Below are 19918 nucleotides of genomic sequence, written 5' to 3'. Positions count from 1 at the left end.
AACTGATGCATGGAGATTAAGTGACTTGCTCAAAGTCACATAACAAGTTGGTGTGAAACCAGACTAATAATAATCACAATTATTTCAATCATACCCCATTTATTTATTAAGCCTGAGTCGCCCACTTCAATGCAGATCCATTGCATTGGATATATATAAATCAAGATTCCCCATAACTAGATCAAATCAATTTTACGTAAGATGTTACGATTTTTTAAAACTTTTCTTCATTGTTTAGCTGACAAGAATTTGAAACAACAAGCAATTATGACAAAATGTTAAGTGAGAAAAGATCGGTATTTTTACTTGAAAGTCTGGAAGATGAGTGCTTCTTCCCCACTTGTAGTGAACCGTTCTCTATAGAACTCTCCATGGGATGTAAGGTCACTCAGAGACAGGCTCCCAATGCTTCCCTGTAAGGCCAGGTCTCCTTCTAGGAATGTTAAAAATTAGAACACATTCTTATGTATCTTTTTTCTGTCACACACCTTAAATTTGCCTGAAACAAAAATTGATACACACATGCTTCAGACTTTACACCATTTAATAAAGCAAAATTCAAAAGAAAATTTTCATATTCCTATACACCCAGAAAAATATTTTATGCACGATTGCAAATAGTCTCAATGCAAAAGTCCAAAGGGACTGAAATAATACTGCAGCATCACACTTTAACACTTACAAGGGGAAAAAAATTAAATGCATACACAATTTAAAGGATAAAACATTTACAAATACAGATAAAAATGGGCTCTCTTCTGAGATCAGACCACTAATTAGAATCAGTGAAATATCATAAGGTCTATTTTGTACTACGGACAAAAAAATAAAGGAGGAGCTTCCCTGGTGGCACAGTGGTTGAGAGTCCGCCTGCCGATGCAGGGGACACGGGTTCGTGCCCCGGTCCGGGAAGATCCCGCATGCCGCGGAGCGGCTGGGCCCGTGAGCCATGGCCGCTGAGCCTGCGCGTCCAGAGCCTGTGCTCCGCAACGGCAGAGGCCACAACAGTGAGAGGGCCGCGTACCGCAAAAAAAAAAAAAAAGAATAAAGGAGGAAGTGTCACAGATATGTTACTCGAGCATTAAAAAATGGGTTTTAGTGTGATTTAATTAAAAGGCAAAATTAATGAGACAGACACTGGAGACACAGATTTGAAACTACTCTGACATTACACAAGTAAAGCCCCTGGAAGGTGGGTAGAAGAAAGAAGAAATGTTGAAATGTGCACCTGGGGCGCAAACCTATATGAATCATTCTTAACATGGTGTGGATATTGAAAAGGAATATTCTGCACTGCCGCTTCTGTGAAACAAACTTTATCATCATAATTAGCATTACAGAACAATGACTGAGGTGTATATATTTGTCAGGCTAGTTCTGCGCCCAGTGAACTGAAGACACATACTTATTTTTGACCCCTAATGTCCTCTAACAAAAATACACAAGCTTCTCCCAATTCTAAAGACCCATCTCTTCTAGGAACCTTTTATAATTAATTTATACCAGGCATGAAATCTCAATTTTAGTTCATCCCGTCCCCAAAAGACATTCTTATTTTACTACAGAATCAACATTGGAGCTTTGTAATCTTCCTTATTTCATTACCAGTTGCTTAAAAAAGGAGCGGTATTTTATGCACACTGTAAATCCCTCTGATTTAGAACTTGATACAGCTCCTCTCTTGTGTGCTACTAGGAATTTCAACCTATGGAGTCCCATTAGAAAGAATGCTAGCTTTGCTACAATATCCCCCTGCCTAAACCACCCCCTATTGGTGGCTCCTCCTATGCATGGCAACAGACTGAACACGTGCCCTGGTTTCCCAGAGACGGCCCTGTTATATGCCTGTTTCCCAGCTGTAATTATGAATAATGCCCCCTTTCACTCCCCAAAATGTCCTAATTTTAGACAAAGAAATTACATAGTCACCCAGATAGTCTGTTTAAAACACAGACAGATGTCAGGACCCCATCCCAACCTAAAGAATCAGATTCCTGGGATGGGGAAGGAGTTGTGCCGACGTGTGCATTTCTAACAAGCTACCCAGATGATTCTGATCCACAGACCAGTATTGGGGCACCACCACCACAAATCATGGCCAGGCTAGTAACCACAACCAAGCCACTGAGCCACACCTTAGTCAGTAAGGACAGTTAGATTTGTAAACAGGATGTTCAAACTCTTCCCAGATTTTGCAAGTCTGATTTTCCCCACTTACCAATCATTTCCAGGTGTGCCACTAATTTGGACACATTTGCTTTAGCAAGCTCACTGGTGGTCTTATTCAGCACGAGAGAGAGCGAATGAACCTAAGAACACAGGAGGTAAAGCAAGGCAAATATCACTGAGGGGAAAAAAGGTAACTTTCAGACAAACAGCATCGAGAAAGATGCTGCAAGTCTCAGGAAATCTGAAGGTAAAGCTTTTATTTTACTGATGCCATCTTCATTTCAGCTTTTCTTAGTCAGCCAAACCATAATAAGAGGAGAGAGCTGATAGGAAATGAACTCTGTTGTTTCTTGGTATTTGGTTTTCAGGTTTTTGTGGGGTTTTTTGGCCTCGTCTATTCTTTGTTAGTGAAATGTTTTACATTATAAAACGATTTTTCCCCTTTTTGCATTCATCTCTAACATCACACTATTTTGTAATCACTCACACAGATTCATTAAGTAAAGTCCACCCTAAGAAATCTGTCAAAGCAAAATGATAAATACACTTAATGTTTAATGTCTTGGGACAAGTATTTAATAGAAGCCCGTGGTGACCAACTGGGACTTCACTTAGGAACTACAATCCAAGATTTTCTTTCCCAGAGACAACTATAAATAGAAGAAAACCAAAATCCTCTGTCTTGGGAACAGCATTCTCTGAAACAAAGAAATACGGTATTGCAATACTGTCATTTTAACCACAAAAAGGACTCTATGTCTATGATTTATTGAGGCAGGTACCTCTGAGTGTTATCACTGGGGTGAGGCCCTGATTGAAGAGAAGGAAGGAGAGAAGAGGGGACGGAGAACAGATCAAACCCCCATTCATACACTCTGCTCCCGAGTGGCAGAGCCCAGTGATACTCACGCCTTCATCTTTCATGCCTACCACAAAGTAGGTGATCGGTACATGTCTGATGAATGGGAAAAAATGGAAAAAGAAAGAAAATAATAGAAGGAAAGGAAGGAGAAAAATCATGTGTAGGGGAAGGCAGAGAAAAAAGGAGAGAATTATTACAGATGGAGCAATGACCCTGGGGGGCCACTCCAGCACCACAGAGGGTCCCCTTGCAGTAGTTTTTGGACATGGACGACAGAAGGAGCTCGAGGGAATGAGACCTTCGTGAAGGGGTAAGTAAAAACACCTCTAGCCACTTAATCATCAAAATAATGTACGTAATGGGCCTAAAAATGCTCTGCTTAGAGGAATCCAGCTATAACCACCTGAGCCCACTCTTAGCATGGATCTTAGAGTCACCAGAAGTGGAACAACCGGATGTTGTAGACCTCCTGGTGTAACTAGGAAGCACTCAGCACCACCTCTGAAGGGTGTTTACCAAAAAGTCGAACCTGAACCTGATCAAGTCTCTAGAGCTAACTTCCATTTCTAAAATTAGAGGATAAAAGAAGTCAAATGGTACCATAAGGACACAAAGAGACAAATCCAGAGTGCGGGACACTCTAGGGGACACTAACCCAGTTTCTACAAGACAACTGCATGGGAGGAAAAGGTGGGGGGAAGTACCATTCACTGAATGATCATTTCTGCCACACACGTGAGGAGGGCCTTACCTACATCATCTCATTGAATCCTCACAACCCAATGACATAGGCACCATTAAACACCCTACGTTTATTGATGAAAAACTTGAAGGAGAAAGAGGCTAAATAATTTGTCCCCAGCCACACAGCTGTATGGTTACAACAAAAATGCCAGGATTCAAATCTAGGCAAATCTGACATTCGAGACTTCATTTTTAACACCTGTACTGTTGCTCTCAATAAAAGCCAGTAATGTTCTGAGTGAGAGGGAGATGATGACAATAGGCACATTTTAAAGTAGCTACTATGTACTGGACATGTTGCCAGGTGCTTTACATAATTCCCTCATTTAGTTATCATAGTGAGATGATGGAAGATGAGGAAACAGAGGCTTAGAGAAGCTAAGTAATTCCAATGAACTACACAGCCCAAAGGAAAGACAAGAAGTTACTGAAACCATTTATTTCCCCTGCCTCCAGATGGGATTAATGCTAAAACCTTTTCTAAAATACGAATGTCTACCCTTTTGTAATAGACATCCAGAAAACCATATAGCTCCCCTGCCAATAAGAAGAATTTTCTAGAGTAAATGTACAATGACAGCATTTAAGTAAAAAAGCCCACATTCATTCTTAGAACTTATGGGAGCCCAAGAGGACTGATACCTTGAGATCCAGTTTGGTGTTAACTGGATCCTGAAGTTCAGACTCTATTAAAGCGCTTGGCTCTGACTTCACGTTTTGTAGAATGTCCTCAGGCGGCACCTTCACTGCATGGTTGTCTGCAGTGGAGCCAATTCCAAAAAAATCTAGTATCATGACCCAGGTCTGCAGTGTGATCAGCACATCCAAGCAGTTAAAATCAACATCAATGCTCCGGTTAACTCGATTATAACTGGAAGAGAATTCTGGATGCTTCTTATCCACCAAGAATATATTGATATGGACCAAGGAATCATCAAATTTACTCCTTCCAGCAAGTATCTTGGGCTCCTCTACTGTTGGAGAAGGAGGTGGGGTCAAGGGACAGTCCTTGTCCTGGAGTTCCTTTTGCTTCTTCCGGGAGGCTGAAATGGGTCTCTGATACAGCTGAAAGACATTAGGAGCTTCTTCCATGTGGGAAGGGAGAGACCGAGGCATATCCGGATACTCCACGTTGGACACAGAAGGGCAAGACTGAGAGAGATACTCTTTTTGTGCTAAACTAGATGGCTTAGGGGCTCCCCGAGACACCATCAGGTTCTTATATTTGGAATCTGGATTTTTCTCCAATAAGTCTTCCATCAGCAGAGAGCGCAGGGCAATCTGAATGGATAAAGTCTGAGGATGGTCTTTACTGAATTCCACCTCAAAATCTTGAAATTTTAAGCTCACAAGACCTTGCGCCCCCAAAGTCAGATCTCCACTTAGCTGAACTTGAAGCTCTGATATACAGAAGTTGGCTTGAATCTGGGTAAAAGATCTGACTTCCTTAAAAGACAAGGACTTTTGAGAAGAGTTAGAAAGGCTGCAGTGGCTGAACAATCCGTTCTCCTTCCTTTCAACGGAAGGTTCTCCACAGGTACCGAGGGAAGGCACAGGAGAGTTAGGGCAAGGTGAGGAGGTGGCACTGACTGGAAGCTTATTCAGGTCTTCACTGTACACGAGATTGTCCAGAGTTTGTAAAACCTGCTCATATACATGCTTTGCTAACACCACCTGTATTCGAAGAGAAAAATTCAGTTATTCTGCTACTGTCATCAACTGCACTCATATGCACTGCCCACTAATTTTTTATGGCTTTCCCCGAGAAGTTTTAACTTAGGTGACAGCAAGGACTATCTTTTGTTTCTTTTCTGTCCTTACCTCTCTGTGACCCATATCTATTCACAAGGCCCTCCCCAAGTACCTCACAGAATAATCTACACACAATAAATGTTCAATAAGTGCTATTAACTGTAGGCCTGAATCAGCAAAACACTCTAACCCCAAAAAACAACCTCAAAAATTGAAGGGAATACTGCCAGAAGTCTAATGTGGTTATACCTTAGGATTGAGAAACAAGACTCATGGTTCTGAAACTCACTGATCATCACCAATTAGTATAACAACCTAAGTTTAGTACAGCTGATCAAACAGTACTTTTTAATGATAATGATGATAATGATGCAGATCCATGATTACTTGTTACTCCCTTACTTTGTTTTTAATTACAATTTCTTAATAAAACTGTTTTCAGGGAAGTTTTTTATTTACTTAAGGACAATTTTTTTAACAGAAGCATTCCAAACAGATACAGAAAAAACAGAATTAGAAGGTGATCATTTTGTAACCCCTAAATAAATAACGTATCCCACCACAGTTATCAGTGAATAAGACCTTACACGAGTGACTGACAGGGAATTTTACGATGGAGGGATCAGCTTCCTGCCACCTGAACACAATCAACAATTTTGGCATCACTAATGTCAATTAGACATTATGTGCCTCCTGATATAATATAACATAAAGTACACTGCACCACCTTTGAAGTGTTCTGGCCAAAAAAAAAAATCCTGAATCCAGTTAAACCTGCAGAGTTAACTTACAATTTACAGAAAATGGGGGGGACAAGTTCAGTGACACCACAAACTAACAGCCAAATCCGGACTGTAGGACATTGCGCAGGACAACTGACCTAGTTTTCCCAACAAAATAATGTCATGGGGGGAAAAACATGAGAGGGAAACTAAATGAATAGAGACCCACAAGTTGTACCATCCAAATGCAATGTACAGACCTTGTCTGGATCCTGATTCAAACAAACCAAAAGTGAAAAGACGTTTTTGAAACAATCAAAACTGTCTCTGAAATCTGAAAATGGATTAAAATTCAGATGACACCAAGGAATCTTCATTAATTTTGTAAGGCATGATAATACCATTATAGTTACTTTTTTAAATGCACATAGTTTGTAGTGATACATTCTAAATATATAGGGTTAAAAATGGCATGAGGTCTGGGATTTGCCTTAAAATATTTCCCCAAAGGAAAATAAGAATGGACGAGACACATGTGGCAAAATCTTGGTAACTGCTGAATCTGAGTGATGGGTATATGAGGTTTATTAGACAATTCTACTTTTGTCTATTTTTAAAATCTTTCATAATAAAATATTTTTCATTATCTAAATTACTAAATTATTTTAAAGAATTATTTAAAATAATTTTTTAAGATTTTCATCAAAAACAACAGTAAGGGGCTTCCCTGGTGGCGCAGTGGTTGAGAGTCCGCCTGCCGATGCAGGGGACATGGGTTCGTGCCCCGGTCCGGGAAGATCCCACATGCCGTGGAGCGGCTGGGCCCGTAAGCCATTGCCGCTGGGCCCGCACATCCGGAGCCTGTGCTCCGCAATGGGAGAGACCACAACAGTGAGAGGCCCGCGCACCGCAAAAAAAAAAAAAAAACCAAAAAAAAACCCAAAAAAAACACAACAGTAAGTCGATGGTAACCATAAGATAATAAGTCAATATAATCCAACAGAATTCACATTATGTGCTATATTTAAGCTGAAATATTCATCCTAAGTAACCACCACTGATGAGGCAAAAGTTTAAAAGAGAAAAAGGAAATACCCTAGAAGCCAAAAAGGAAAAGCTCTGGGGAAAGTTCTCTCACCCAGAGACCCATATCTAGGAACCACTGATGTCAAAAAGTATGTAGGTTCTGTTAACAGCACTCCCGGGTTACTCCAGAGCAACTGCCAGACAGACTAGTAACCAAATACTGCCCAAGGCCAGGGTCCACTGTCCTAAGATCCTGCTTGTCCTTGCTGTTTTATAATGTTATGCTTTTTGCTCTCATGCCTGTGAAAGCAGGAAAAATGACACTTTCGAAGGAAAAAGGATGACAGGTGTATACACACATACACCACCCCCACCCCCACCCCCCCCCACCCCCCCCCCCCACACACACACACACAGAGCCCCGGACCATTTCATTTCAATGAGGGGCAAGACTAAGTCTCCCTTGAAGGGATCTGTCAACAGCTCAGATAATCACATTGTTTTACAGGCTGGGCCAAATGTGTCAGAAGTGTGACAAGAATTATAACCTTCTGGGAAAGAGAGACTGACTTTTTAAGCAATGATTTTCCTCGTTTCTTAATGGCAATGGAATTAAGGATTTGCCCTCTTCCTCTACATAATTCGCCCCTCCTCCACATGAAGAAGGCTAACAAGACTGATTCCCCAGTGATAGAAGGACATGATAAAAGGATTCCATGGTTCATTGGAAGAAGTTATTGACAATAATATGAATATCTCTTTGAATTTATATATTTTCCTTCCAACATTTTATATATACAAAATATAAATATAACATACGTATATAATATAAATGTAAAATAATTACATAATTTCAACTGTCCTGACATAAAAATCAATAACGTGTTTACCTGCACTGGATTGACAAATTTTCCTTCGATCTTCATGATGCAAGAAGTTCCCAGGTCATCTGGACTAAGGGAGAAAGTCAATTCAGATTCTCTCTCTATAGGGATCTTCTCCAGTTTAAACTGAATGGTCGTGTTGTTCAGGATGTGAAAAGCTGGCATAAAAGAGAGGAAATGACAGACTGTAAACATTCATATTTACTGCGTTCCTGCTGATTAAGTAGAGAGTGTTTAGAACAAAGCCCAGGAGTTGCTCCTAGACCAGGAGGGCAGGTTAGCCTGGCACCTGGGGTCTATGACTGAATACAAACTTTGGTAATTATCCCAAGACCAAAACTCATAGCAAGCAGAGGTATAAGATAAATTTATACACAAAAAGTAACAGTTATTTTCATGACATGCTCCACTTGGTGGCTTCAAAATATGGTGCAGTGAACATTAACCCAGGCCAGGGTCCATGTTAAGCTTCTCTTAACCTCCCAAGCTGGCATTTTCCAAACCAAATTGCTCATCCATGTCCAGCTTTAGATTGATCCCTCTTATTGGACCTAAGTCAGAATCACAGACAATATAAGGTTCTAAGTAAACAACTTCTAACCCAAGCAGAAAAAGCAATCTTTTGCTAAGTATGTAAATCAATCGGTGAACACAGCTGAGAACCATAGAAGAAGTTCTCAAAGGCATTAATTTCTTCACCGATGAATAAGGCCGTCTAGGGCTTACCTGATTTCTGTGGATGCCAAGTCTATTAATAGATTGAACTGTTCGGTTTTAGCAGATCAGATCGAGAACACAAACTGGCATTTTATTCCTAGAACCCTGGACCAAACCATTACAGAAGATGACAGGATACTCAAAGGAGAACATAACATCCAGAGACTAAGTTTCATATTCTATTTCTGTCAATCCCTCCAGCTGCCTTAGACTACGATATTTAACTAGGAAAGATCTACAGCTTAGGAATGAAAAAAAAAACAGATGCATTTGACCAAATTACATAATACTCTAACAGAATCCACCCACTGAATCCCTGTGAATGAACACTCACCCAACGGGTCCACTTAAAAAAAAAAAATCTTATTTTGCCAAATATGGTTATCAATGGAAAAAGTTGCAAACATTCCAACCTAATATGAAGCATTCTATTAAAATTCTATTTTGATTTCTTAAATATTAACCGGGGATAATTCTAAAAGAATTATTAATTAATTATTAATTATTATTAATTATTATTATTAATTATTAAACCTTTCTTAATTATTATTAAGAAAGGTTTTTGTAGTTATTTTAAACCAAGTACTATCTACATGAACTGGGTTTGGAATCTTTAAACAAAATGAGACAAAAGATACACACTCCTCACCTTGACCTCTATGCAAAGATTCAAAGAAATCATGTCGGGTGAAATGAGCTTCCTCTTGACTATTGGCACTGGCAGACCCAGAAGGAGAGCAAAACGCCTGGCTCACTTCAGGCCCAGGGCCCTCTCTGCCTGCCAACTGGGTGCAATTCAAAGAATATAATTTAATGTCTTTGATTTCCACTTGCAGACGGTCACTTCTGGATTCATCATCTCCTGCCACAAAATTCTGGATGAATATCTGTCCCAAGTGTCCTACCAACAACTCAGGACTCCCAGGCTTCCGAGGGATAGAAACAACTGGTGATTCAATGTTTATGTTCAAGATTAGCTTTACAGTGTCGGAATGAGATGCACCTAGGCCAAACCCATATGTTTCATTTTCTTCTAAGATAAAGGATTCCCGGGCCTTCCTTGGAGTTTCAAAGAGTGATACCATCTCAGTGTACTCGGCCGTCTTGGTGGCTAGGACTGTGGTGACTTTGGTGGCTGCGCTTTTCAGCATATTTCGAAAATTTTCTTCCAGCTCATCCATGGACAATGTCAACTCCTTCAAAAATTTAGCAGAGTGGTTGTAATGCAAGGAAGCCATCTTGAGGTTGAGAAAACATTCCTGTTTAAATTTCTCAACAAAGGTGAAACTCAGAGCTTCAGTGAGGGCTGCATCTTCCATTCTGACAAATACAGATTCAAAGTAGCCAATATCACTGATGATATTTTCATAGCCTATGGAATTCCCAATGCTGACAACATATTGGTTCTTAACATTCTCCTGTGTCAAATCCATAAGCTGCAAACAGCCAAGAGAACCGTTCACGTCAAATGTGCTGCCCATGGAGACGTTAACTTTGGTGCCACCTATACTTGCTGTCGCAATTTTTCTGCCATATTTCTCTCCATTTGCCATTCCCACTGTCCGAAGGAGCAGCAGGTTAAGTCTGTGGATTTCCACTGCAACCTCGGTGTTTTGTTCATATGTAGATTGGTAAGTTCCTTGTACCCCAAAGCTTCTTTCAAAATCAGTCATTAAAGGTTGAGGACTCAAATCATCTTTTTCCTTGGGAAAGGATTTTTGAAGAAAACCAATCAGCTCCACAATTGTCTCTGGATTTAGGATGATATCCAAATTATTCACCTGTAACGAAACCACCTGAAGAGTGCTGTCCAAATTCATCGATGGGCACTCTGAACTCACAAACTGATACTCCAGTTTTATGAGGGACTCTTGTTCTTTGGTGAGAATTCTGTCAAGAGAAACACCAGTGGCTGATCGGTCGTTCAGTGTGGCAGTATTAGTGAGGTGGGCCACGCTGGGTCCAGAGACAGGAGACTGGGCTCTGCTATCCCGGAGGCTTCCTGTTGGGATATCAAAGCTCAAGTTCTTATGAGAGGCCATCAAAAGGTCAAAATCAGCACCATATGTCTGCATGGTGTCCACCAGCAGCAAACCATGAACAGTGAGGGAGACTTCAGCATCATAAGGCCTCTTCACAAAGTGAGCGTTGGTACCAAATACCTTGAGCACAGAAATGTACCGGCCGTTGCTCTCAACACCAAGCTGCATACAGTTCACTTTAAATTCAGCCAGGAGGAGTTGTGACTCCACCAGAACCTCCCGGGTATGCTGCTCCAACACCACGATGCTCTGGGTTAAATTCATCACCGAGTCTTGCAAACTTCCCCGCTGTCCCCCTTGGGGAAAAATCTTCTCTTTAATCTGAGTGTCAAAAGTCTTCATTTCTGGGGTGGTCAGGAGAGCAAAGCAATTCTTTAGAGCAGATATTTTATCTTCATTGATGTGGATCTTTAGGTCTGGTAGGTTGCCTGATAGCACGGCTCCGGGGTACTTGGGATCTGAAGTATAAATCAATCGGCGTTCTAACTGTAGGTGAACGTTGAATTTCTCGACCACATGGGTCGGTCCCACATCAATATCCTGGACATGCTTCCAGTTGTCCTTCACTCGTCCAACCATGATCTGGAGATCCAGAAAGGACAGCGAGTACCTCTCATACATCTTCGTGCTCATTAAATGTGCTTGAAGCTGCTCTTCACTGAATTCAACTCCAGAAAATGGAGGTGTTTTCTCCCTATCACTGCTGTTTGTCTCGGGAGGTGGGGTGTCAGGAGGTGTGGCAAGAGGGGTCTTATATTCGTCATCACTAAACTGATTCTCTTCAGATGCTGACCCGTCCCCACTCTTCCCCTTGGAGTCATCTGCAGATGAAAAAAGAGAAGATTCAAAGTATATGTCTGCTCTTTCCTTCCTCTTCCCTTTAATGTAAGAATTAAGAAAAGTAGAGAATCAACCACCCCAATTTAAAAAATAAATGGATGAAAACGCCAAGCATTATATTCTGTATTTACCATTTATTCAGCATAAACTTATCTACTGATTTGGAAATCAAAACACAAAGAGTAAAAGTGTATGAACATGAGAAAAGATGGAGACCTGCTAACGTTAAGAACATATGTCAGGGTGCAGAAGCCAACAACCTGCTGCCCGAAACTGCCCCCACCCCCAATCTGAGCTGCACTGCGTGAGCTGCCATCACCAACCCCTCTTACGTCACTCTCCATATTTGTTTACTTTTTCCTGTATTCCTCTATGTGTACATTTTGTCCCCTCCCCCCACTAGAATGTTCTAAAAGAAGAGGTCTCCTCTACCTTCCTCAACACAATACCCCTAGTGCCTAGATCAATGCTTGGCAAGCAGCAACTGCTCAATATGTCATGTTCTACCCCCAGAATTCACACTCTTAACCCCCCTCTCTTCTGCACCCAAGCGGTGCCGAGACAACAAAAACACATCGCTGGGTTTGCTATGTCTCTATTCCATGTTTGTGTTTTACAAATTCAAGTAGGTGCTTTCTGTGGTTGTGTGATCCTTTTCTTCAGATACAATTCCCTTTTCACATTCCCCTTACGGCCAAACTTTTCCACTCCAGCTCAAATTCTCTACCCTCTTCTCCTCTTCTAATCTTTCAGTAAAATAGGATAAGGTTGAGATTGTTTGATAAGCTTCCTCAATCTCTTTTATCCAATGAATCCTCTCTTTCCTCCCTCCCATCTCAAGGTGAACAATGACTATTTTTCGGATCTAATAATAGTAATGAAATTACCTTCCAGGAGTCTTTTTATGTATGTCCCTAATATCCCTAAATAGATTAAATCTCTATTCCAGAAATTATGTACAGAGAAATAATGTTTATTAAAATACAAAACGTTACACAAGAAATACAATTAAAAACCACAGTGAGATACTACTACACAGTCATGAAAATGGCTATAATCCAAAAGGCAGATAATAACAAACGTTGACAAGGATATAGAGAAACTGGAACTCTCGTACAATATGCTGGTGAGACAGTAAAAAGGTGCAGCCATTTTACAATCTGGCAGTTCCTCAAAATGTTAAACACAGAGCTGCCACATGACCCAGCAATTCTACACTGAAACAAACCCCGAAGACTGAAAGTATACGTCTACACAAAAGCCTATACATTAATGTTCATACCAGCACTACTCATAATAGCCAAAAAGTGGAAACAACCCAAATGTCCACCAACTGATAAATGGATAAATAAAATGTAGTATATTCATACAAGGGAACATTATTCAGTCACAAATAGGAATGAAGTATTGGTACAGGCTACAACATGGATAAACCTTGAAAACACTATGCCAAGTGAAAGAAGTCAGACATAAAAGACCACGTGTTATATGACTCTATTCACGTGAACTGTTCAGAATAGGCAAATCCATAGGGATAGAAAGATTGGTGGTTAGCAAGGGCTCGGAGAGCTGGTAATGGAGAATAACTGCTTATGGGTTTAGACTATCTTCTTGGGAATGATGAAAATGTTCTGGAATTAGATAACAGTGAGAGTTGCACAATTTTACCAACATACAAAAAACAACTGAATTCTACATTTTCAAATGTATCTCAATAAAGCTATTATTTAAAAAGTAACAAGGGGGCTTCCCTGGTGGTGCAGTGGTTGAGAGTCCGCCTGCCGATGCAGGGGACATGGGTTCATGCCCTGGTCTGGGAAGATCCCACATGCCGCAGAGCGGCTGGGCCCGTGAGCCATGGCCGCTGAGCCTGCGCGTCCGGAGCCTGTGCTCCGCAACGGGAGAGGCCGCGACAATGAGAGGCCCGCGTACCGCAAAAAAAAAAAAAAAAAAAGTGACAAGTGAACTCTGGAGTTACAAAATGTTAAATACCTCTTTTTTTAAGCTTTACTTGGCTTAGCACAGAGACACATCAATCTACCACGACGTGTCTTCATTACTTCACACTCACACTGTACCTTGGGTATTGGTCAAGAGCATTCTGCCTAGATCCACAACAACCAACACAGGATTCTTGAATTTGAAATCATCAGGAAATATCACCTGAGGGGCAGAAATGTCTAGTCGCACAGTCCACCGTTTACTCTCCTCCTGTAAAAATAAAACAAATGACGATTAAATAACCTTGAACTGCAACTGCTGACAGTGGGCAGCTTTATCAGCTAGGGCTCAAGCCTTCCAGAAAGCCACACTAGGGTCACAGGATGACGTAATGGTCTCTGATATTAAAGCAAAATGTTTAAAACAAAAGTGGATCCAAATGTTTAACAACTTGAGACATTACCACAGGCAAATGTCTGAAGTGGGAGAAAAAAAATTGGCAAATTACTGGTTTGGTGGGTTGTTTGCTCTTTGACTTTGATGATCAATGGTTTAAGAAAGGTCTGATTTCTAAATGTATAGGACTTAATACTTCAAAGTATTGTAGAAGTTATACAGTTCAAATCGAAGTAGAAATCCAGATATTTTTATTTATTCATGGATATTGCTAACCATGAACTTTCAGGCCAAAAGACCTTAGTGAAAAACGTAAGCTTTGACATTTGAAATATAAAAAAGAGACCAATTCATGAATTTGTTAACAGTTCTTCCCTGTGACTAAAATTAGCTAGTTTATATAAATGCTATCAAAAAAAGTTGTATGTAGTAAAAAGCTAATTTATATAATTATACATAGTAAAAGCTACATGTAGTAAATTATATGTAGTAAAAGCTGATTTATATAAATGTGATCAAAAAGAAAACTCTTGGTCTAAGATAATCAGAAGGTACTAAATGTTGTAATTTGTGTCAAAACACTAGCAAAAACAGAAAACAGGACAAACTCTCTGCCCCTCACTACTTACCCCTAAACATTTTCCTCTGAACACTGCTGCCATGCCTTACACTCCCAGCTGGCTCTGCACCTTCCAAAGAAGCCACACTGACTGCTCCACCTACTGCTGCATCTCGGCAGCACACCTCCAGGCCACAGGGTCAGAAACCCAGTTATTTTCTTGTTTTGGTTTTTTTGGGTTTATTTTTAAATTTTTATTGGAGTATAGTTGATTTAAAATATTGTATTGGTTTCAGGTGTACAGCAAAGTGAATCAGTTATACATATACATATATCCACTCTTTTTCAGATTCTTTTCCCATATGGGTCATTACAGGGTACTGAGTAGAGTTCCCTCTGCTATACAGTAGATCTTATTTATCTATTTTATATATAGTAGTGTGTATGTGTCAATCCCAATCTCCCAATTTATCCCTCTCCCCTATCTTTCCCCCCTGGTAACCATGCTTGTTTTCTACATCTGTAACTCTATTTCTGTTTTGTAAATAAGTTCATTTGTACCATTTTTTTAGATTCCGCATATAAGTGATATCATATTTGTCTTTGTCTTCACTCAGTATGACAATCTCTAGGTCCATCCACGTTGCTGCAAATGGCACTATTTCATTCTTTTTTATGGCTGAGTAATATTCCATCGTATATATGTACCACATCTTCTTTATCCACTCCTCTATCGATGGACATTTAGGTTGCTTCCATGCTGTGACTGTTGTAAACAGCGCTGCAATGAACACTGGGGTGCACGTATCTTTCCGAATTACGGTTTTCTCCAGATATATGCCCAGGAGTGGTATTGCTGGATCATATAGCATCTCTATTTTTAGTTTATTAAGGAACCTCCATACTGTTCTCCATAACGGTTGTACCAATTTACATTCCCACCAACAGTGCAGAGGGTTCCCTTTTCTCCACACCCTCTCCAGCATTTACTGTTTGTAGACTTTTTTGATGATGGCCATTCTGACTGGTGTGAGGTGATCCTTCACTGTAGTTTTGATTTGCATTTCTCTAATAATTAGTGATGTTTAGCATCTTTCCATGTGCTTTTTGGCCATCTGTATGTCTTCTCAGGAGAAATGTCTATTTAGATCTCCCACCCATTTTTTGATTGGGTTGTTCCTTTTTTTGATACTGAACTCCATGAGCTGTTTGTATATTTTGGAGATTAATCCCTTGTTCACTTCATTTGCAAATATTTTCTCCCATTCTGTGGGCTGTCTTTTCGTTTTGTTTATAGTTTCCTTTGCTGTGCAAAAGCTTTTTAGTTTAATTAGGTCCCATTTGTTTATTTTTGTTTTTATTTTCATTACTCTAGAAGGTAGATCAAAAAAGATACTGCTGCGATTTATGTCAGAGTGTTCTGCCTATGTTTTCCTCTAAGAGTTTTATAGTGTCCAGTCTTACATTTAGGTCTTTAATCCACTTTGAGTTTATTTGTGTGTCTGGTGTTCAGAAACCCAGTTTTGCTGGACTGTTGAGATGGCTCTGGGCTCTCCCTTTCTACTTACGGCATCCTCATGTCAGCTGGTCACTTAGCATCACAAAGTGACCATCCTTCCCAGGAATTAAAACTGGGGCATCATTCCAATTGTTTTTCTTCTGCTAACAGTAAATGAAAGGGGGTGTTCTTAAGTGAAATATTTACAAAATGTCAGGTCTAGAAAACGGAACAAAGATGAGTCTGGAGAGTGTTCCAAGATGGGTAAAAGGAAGAAATATGATCTCGTCTCAGTCATTTGTTTTTATTTATTAAACCCTGACTGTACAAGACATGGGATTTTATTTTTTGCTAACTGCTAAGTACTTCCTAGATTCAGTTCACTTAATCAGTGTAACTGATACAAGCATGTCTATCTATGTAGGTAAAGAACTTAGAAAAAACACCTTCCTCTTCCCCGCCCCCCAAAAAGAGTATTTACTACGCCTACTTACAATGAAATCACCCACTAGCAAACGATCAAGAGTTTGTCGGATTTCCGCCTTGGTCTGCATCTTCAGTCTGTTATATTGTCTTCGGGCAGCTTCAGCCACTCTCAACTCAAGTTCAGACTGATAACCAAAACCTGCGAGACGGGAAATATACAGGAGTCAGAATTTTCAAATGGCTGGGTGAAAGAAAGCACTGCAACTTCTATTCTCACCAGGGATTTCCAGCAAAGCTAGAACACAGTCTGTACAACAACAGTTCCTTACTCCAGTCTGACCTGGTGCCATACAGGGTAACCGGAATGAGGCGAAGATGGGCGAGAAAGGCACATCCTTTCAAAACATCCATGTGGAGAAAGGCAGTATGTGAGGGAAGGATACCTAAGTTACTAGAATTTCTAGAACCAGTTTCTGAAAGATTCCAAACTATATTTCAAAATTCTTAAAAGCATATTACACTGAAAGAGCAATTGGAATTTAGAAGTAGTATATGCCTTCTACATTCTATCAGTGACAGAGCAATGAAGCCAAGATATTTATGGCCACTGTTTAAATGAAAAGACTCAAAAAACTGGACCAAAAACTAAAACAATTGTTATGAAGAAGGAGAGGCAGGATACATTTAGGAAAGTACCACTGTTTTGCTGACTTCCTTGTCAAACAGAAGTGCTTCTGCACATACTGCCTCAAATCTTTTTTGGGACCAAAGGAAGGCCTAAGTGAATCAATGATGACACAGGAGAGTGCAATGGTGAACCTTGGAATACTTAATGCTGCATGAAACAAGTAAAACAAACCACTGATCCTGTCATCTAGGAGGAAACTGAACATTCCTCCTAAATTCTCTGGCCTAAAATATCCTGGGTAGCCAAGGAAATCACTGTCCTCGTGGAATGGGAAGCATTTTAAATGCATGCTAAATGAAGGCAAAGAAAGAGAAAATATGAAGGCTATTGATTCCTCTTGGAAGAGTAACTTTCCAAGGACATCCACTTTGATTCAGTAACTAAGGACAACCCTATCCACTTACTCTGCAGGCCTTCTCTACCACTACCAGGTCACCTGAATGTATAATAACCCTTGTCCCAGAAACGACAAGAAAGATGTCTTTAGAAAGTCACATAAGAGCAAACAAACAAAAAAGTTAACCTGAGGTATGAACCTTTCCCCTGTAGAAAAAGTCTGCTACTTTTTTAATAGCCTGGGGATTATATATGATGTTCAAGGGCCTCGTGTTGACATTCAGCCGCCTCTCAAAATGGCTGTGCACTGGATTTCTCTCATACAGCATCTCAAAAAATGGGTCATCTGGGTCTGCAGCTAAAGGAAAGAACCAGAGAAAGAAAATGGAACACAGCAAAATAATCATCTTATTCTTGATAACTGATAAGGACTTCTGGGAAAAAAAGACATTTTCTCAATTATTTTCCAATTAGTTCTCATTTATGAAAATTTTATAAAACAGAAAACCTAATAAGGATTGACTAATTGTCAATAGGACTCCTCAAACAGGACCAGGTTGTTGGACTCATTCCCAACACGTAAGTAACCCAGGACCTGGAGGCCCTGAGAGCTGCCCCAGTCACACATGGGTGGAGGGAGAGCACGAGGCAGTCTCCAAGTCAGACAGGGATCCACACAGCAAACCACTGGGCACAAGAGAGGATACACTCCCTCTCTGCTGACCAAGACTACTGATCTATAATCATCGCATTTTGAAGAATGAGTGTAAGAACATATGACAATTTACCAGGGTAATGATCGCTTCTGTCTGCAGATGCTGTTTGGAGTCCAAAAGACTGTGAGACTCTGCCAACTTCTTTTTGCTGATAAACACACACAAAATGCAAAAAGGTCAGGGCGAGAGGGACCAATTCACTGTGCACACGCTCTCTCATGTCGTATGCTCTGGCATCACTCTTGCTTAGCACAGTCAGAATCAAAACTCGTCTGACACCAGGCGACTGTGGACTTGCAGGCTGAGCCCTCCAGTCTGTGCCTTTCCCCAGTCTGGTACGGGCAGTGCGCTACTCTGCACTCAGCACACTTGATGAACGACTGCTCAACAAGGACTGAGTGTGTACAGCTTTTCACACTTTCACTCTGCCCACCCACACTCTCCCCAGTGCCCCATGACAAAACATTATGAGAAGAATAAGGGGCTAAAGATTCAACTCTTCTGGGCTTCCCTGGTGGCGCAGTGGTTGAGAATCCACCCGTCAATGCAGGGCTCGAACACGGGTTCAAGCCCTGGCCTGGGAAGATTCCACATGCCATGGAGCAACTAAGCCCGTGCGCCACAACGACTGAGCCTGCGCTCTAGAGCCCGTGAGCCACAACTACTGAGCCTGCGTGTCACAACTACTGAAGCTCGCGCGCCTAGCGCCCACGCTCCACAACAAAGAGAAGCCACCACAATGAGAAGCCCGCACGCCGCAACGAAGAGTAGCCCCCGCTCGCCGCAACTAGAGAAAGTCCACATGCAGCAACGAAGACCCAACGCAGCCAAAAATAAATAAACAAACAAATTTATTTTTAAAAAAAAGATTCAACTCTTCTGACCATCTTTTTGCCAACTTAGTAAGATCAAAGATCTTCTAGTCTAAAAAGAATATTATATATAAAAAATTACACCTATAGAGAAAACTTGTGGTGGTTCTTTTGTAACTCTGGAAACATGAGATGACCTATCAGTGACTGAGGGTCAGAATGAATGAAAATCACTGTCGGATACAGAGGACATTCAACATTGACCTTGAAATGCAGAAAATAGTGGTGCTGACAGCATTTTCTTCCAAATCAGAGCAACTATTCCAAGGTGGCTATAACACAGGGAGGGAAGAAGGCATTGCCATAAATCTCACCAACACTTGCTCTCTGACAAATTCAAAAAACTTATCTACCTCCAATTTGATTCTGATCAGCCTGTCTCAAAATGATCAAATGTCAGAATGAATCAAGTTAATACTACTTTTGTTGCCTAAAACAGACCACAATTCACGAACACCCTGGATGAATCAGCCATCCCACTGCTGTACGTACTGGATTAGGGAAGACCAGAAGAGGAAATAGAGTCCCTTCTGTGGCCAGGTCTCGAAGAAACAGTCCACCCAACCGGACTGAAAGCAAGGAGGAGTTTCTTCGAGGAAGAGATTCTGCTAGAAGTTTTACACCTACAGAAAATAAATGTTAAGAGTTATACTATGCCATCATAGCCTTAATTATTTTAAAAGTATAAGATATAATATTTTACAGAAGACTATCAGATATCATGAACT

General features: G+C 40.6%; 1 protein-coding gene across 4 annotated transcripts in view; it reads right to left on the bottom strand.

Annotated features, from left to right (window-relative positions):
- The window catches only part of VPS13D (vacuolar protein sorting 13 homolog D), a 242401-nt gene that overhangs the window by 196407 nt on the left and 26076 nt on the right, over window positions 1–19918 (bottom strand). For all 4 annotated transcript variants that reach the window (XM_067720898.1, XM_067720908.1, XM_067720916.1 and 1 more), the window contains exons 14-23: window positions 19683–19813; window positions 18391–18466; window positions 17790–17960; window positions 16647–16777; window positions 13837–13969; window positions 9526–11739; window positions 8166–8317; window positions 4418–5449; window positions 2219–2309; window positions 307–433 (exon numbers count right to left, since the gene is read on the bottom strand). In XM_067720898.1, coding sequence (XP_067576999.1) covers window positions 307–433; window positions 2219–2309; window positions 4418–5449; window positions 8166–8317; window positions 9526–11739; window positions 13837–13969; window positions 16647–16777; window positions 17790–17960; window positions 18391–18466; window positions 19683–19813 — 4258 coding nt within the window. The remainder of the gene's footprint in view (window positions 1–306; window positions 434–2218; window positions 2310–4417; window positions 5450–8165; window positions 8318–9525; window positions 11740–13836; window positions 13970–16646; window positions 16778–17789; window positions 17961–18390; window positions 18467–19682; window positions 19814–19918) is intronic.

The sequence above is a fragment of the Pseudorca crassidens genome, chromosome 2, assembly GCF_039906515.1.
Source record: "Pseudorca crassidens isolate mPseCra1 chromosome 2, mPseCra1.hap1, whole genome shotgun sequence".
NCBI classification, from domain to species: Eukaryota; Metazoa; Chordata; class Mammalia; order Artiodactyla; family Delphinidae; genus Pseudorca; species Pseudorca crassidens.
This window is presented reverse-complemented; position numbering and strand designations above follow the sequence as displayed.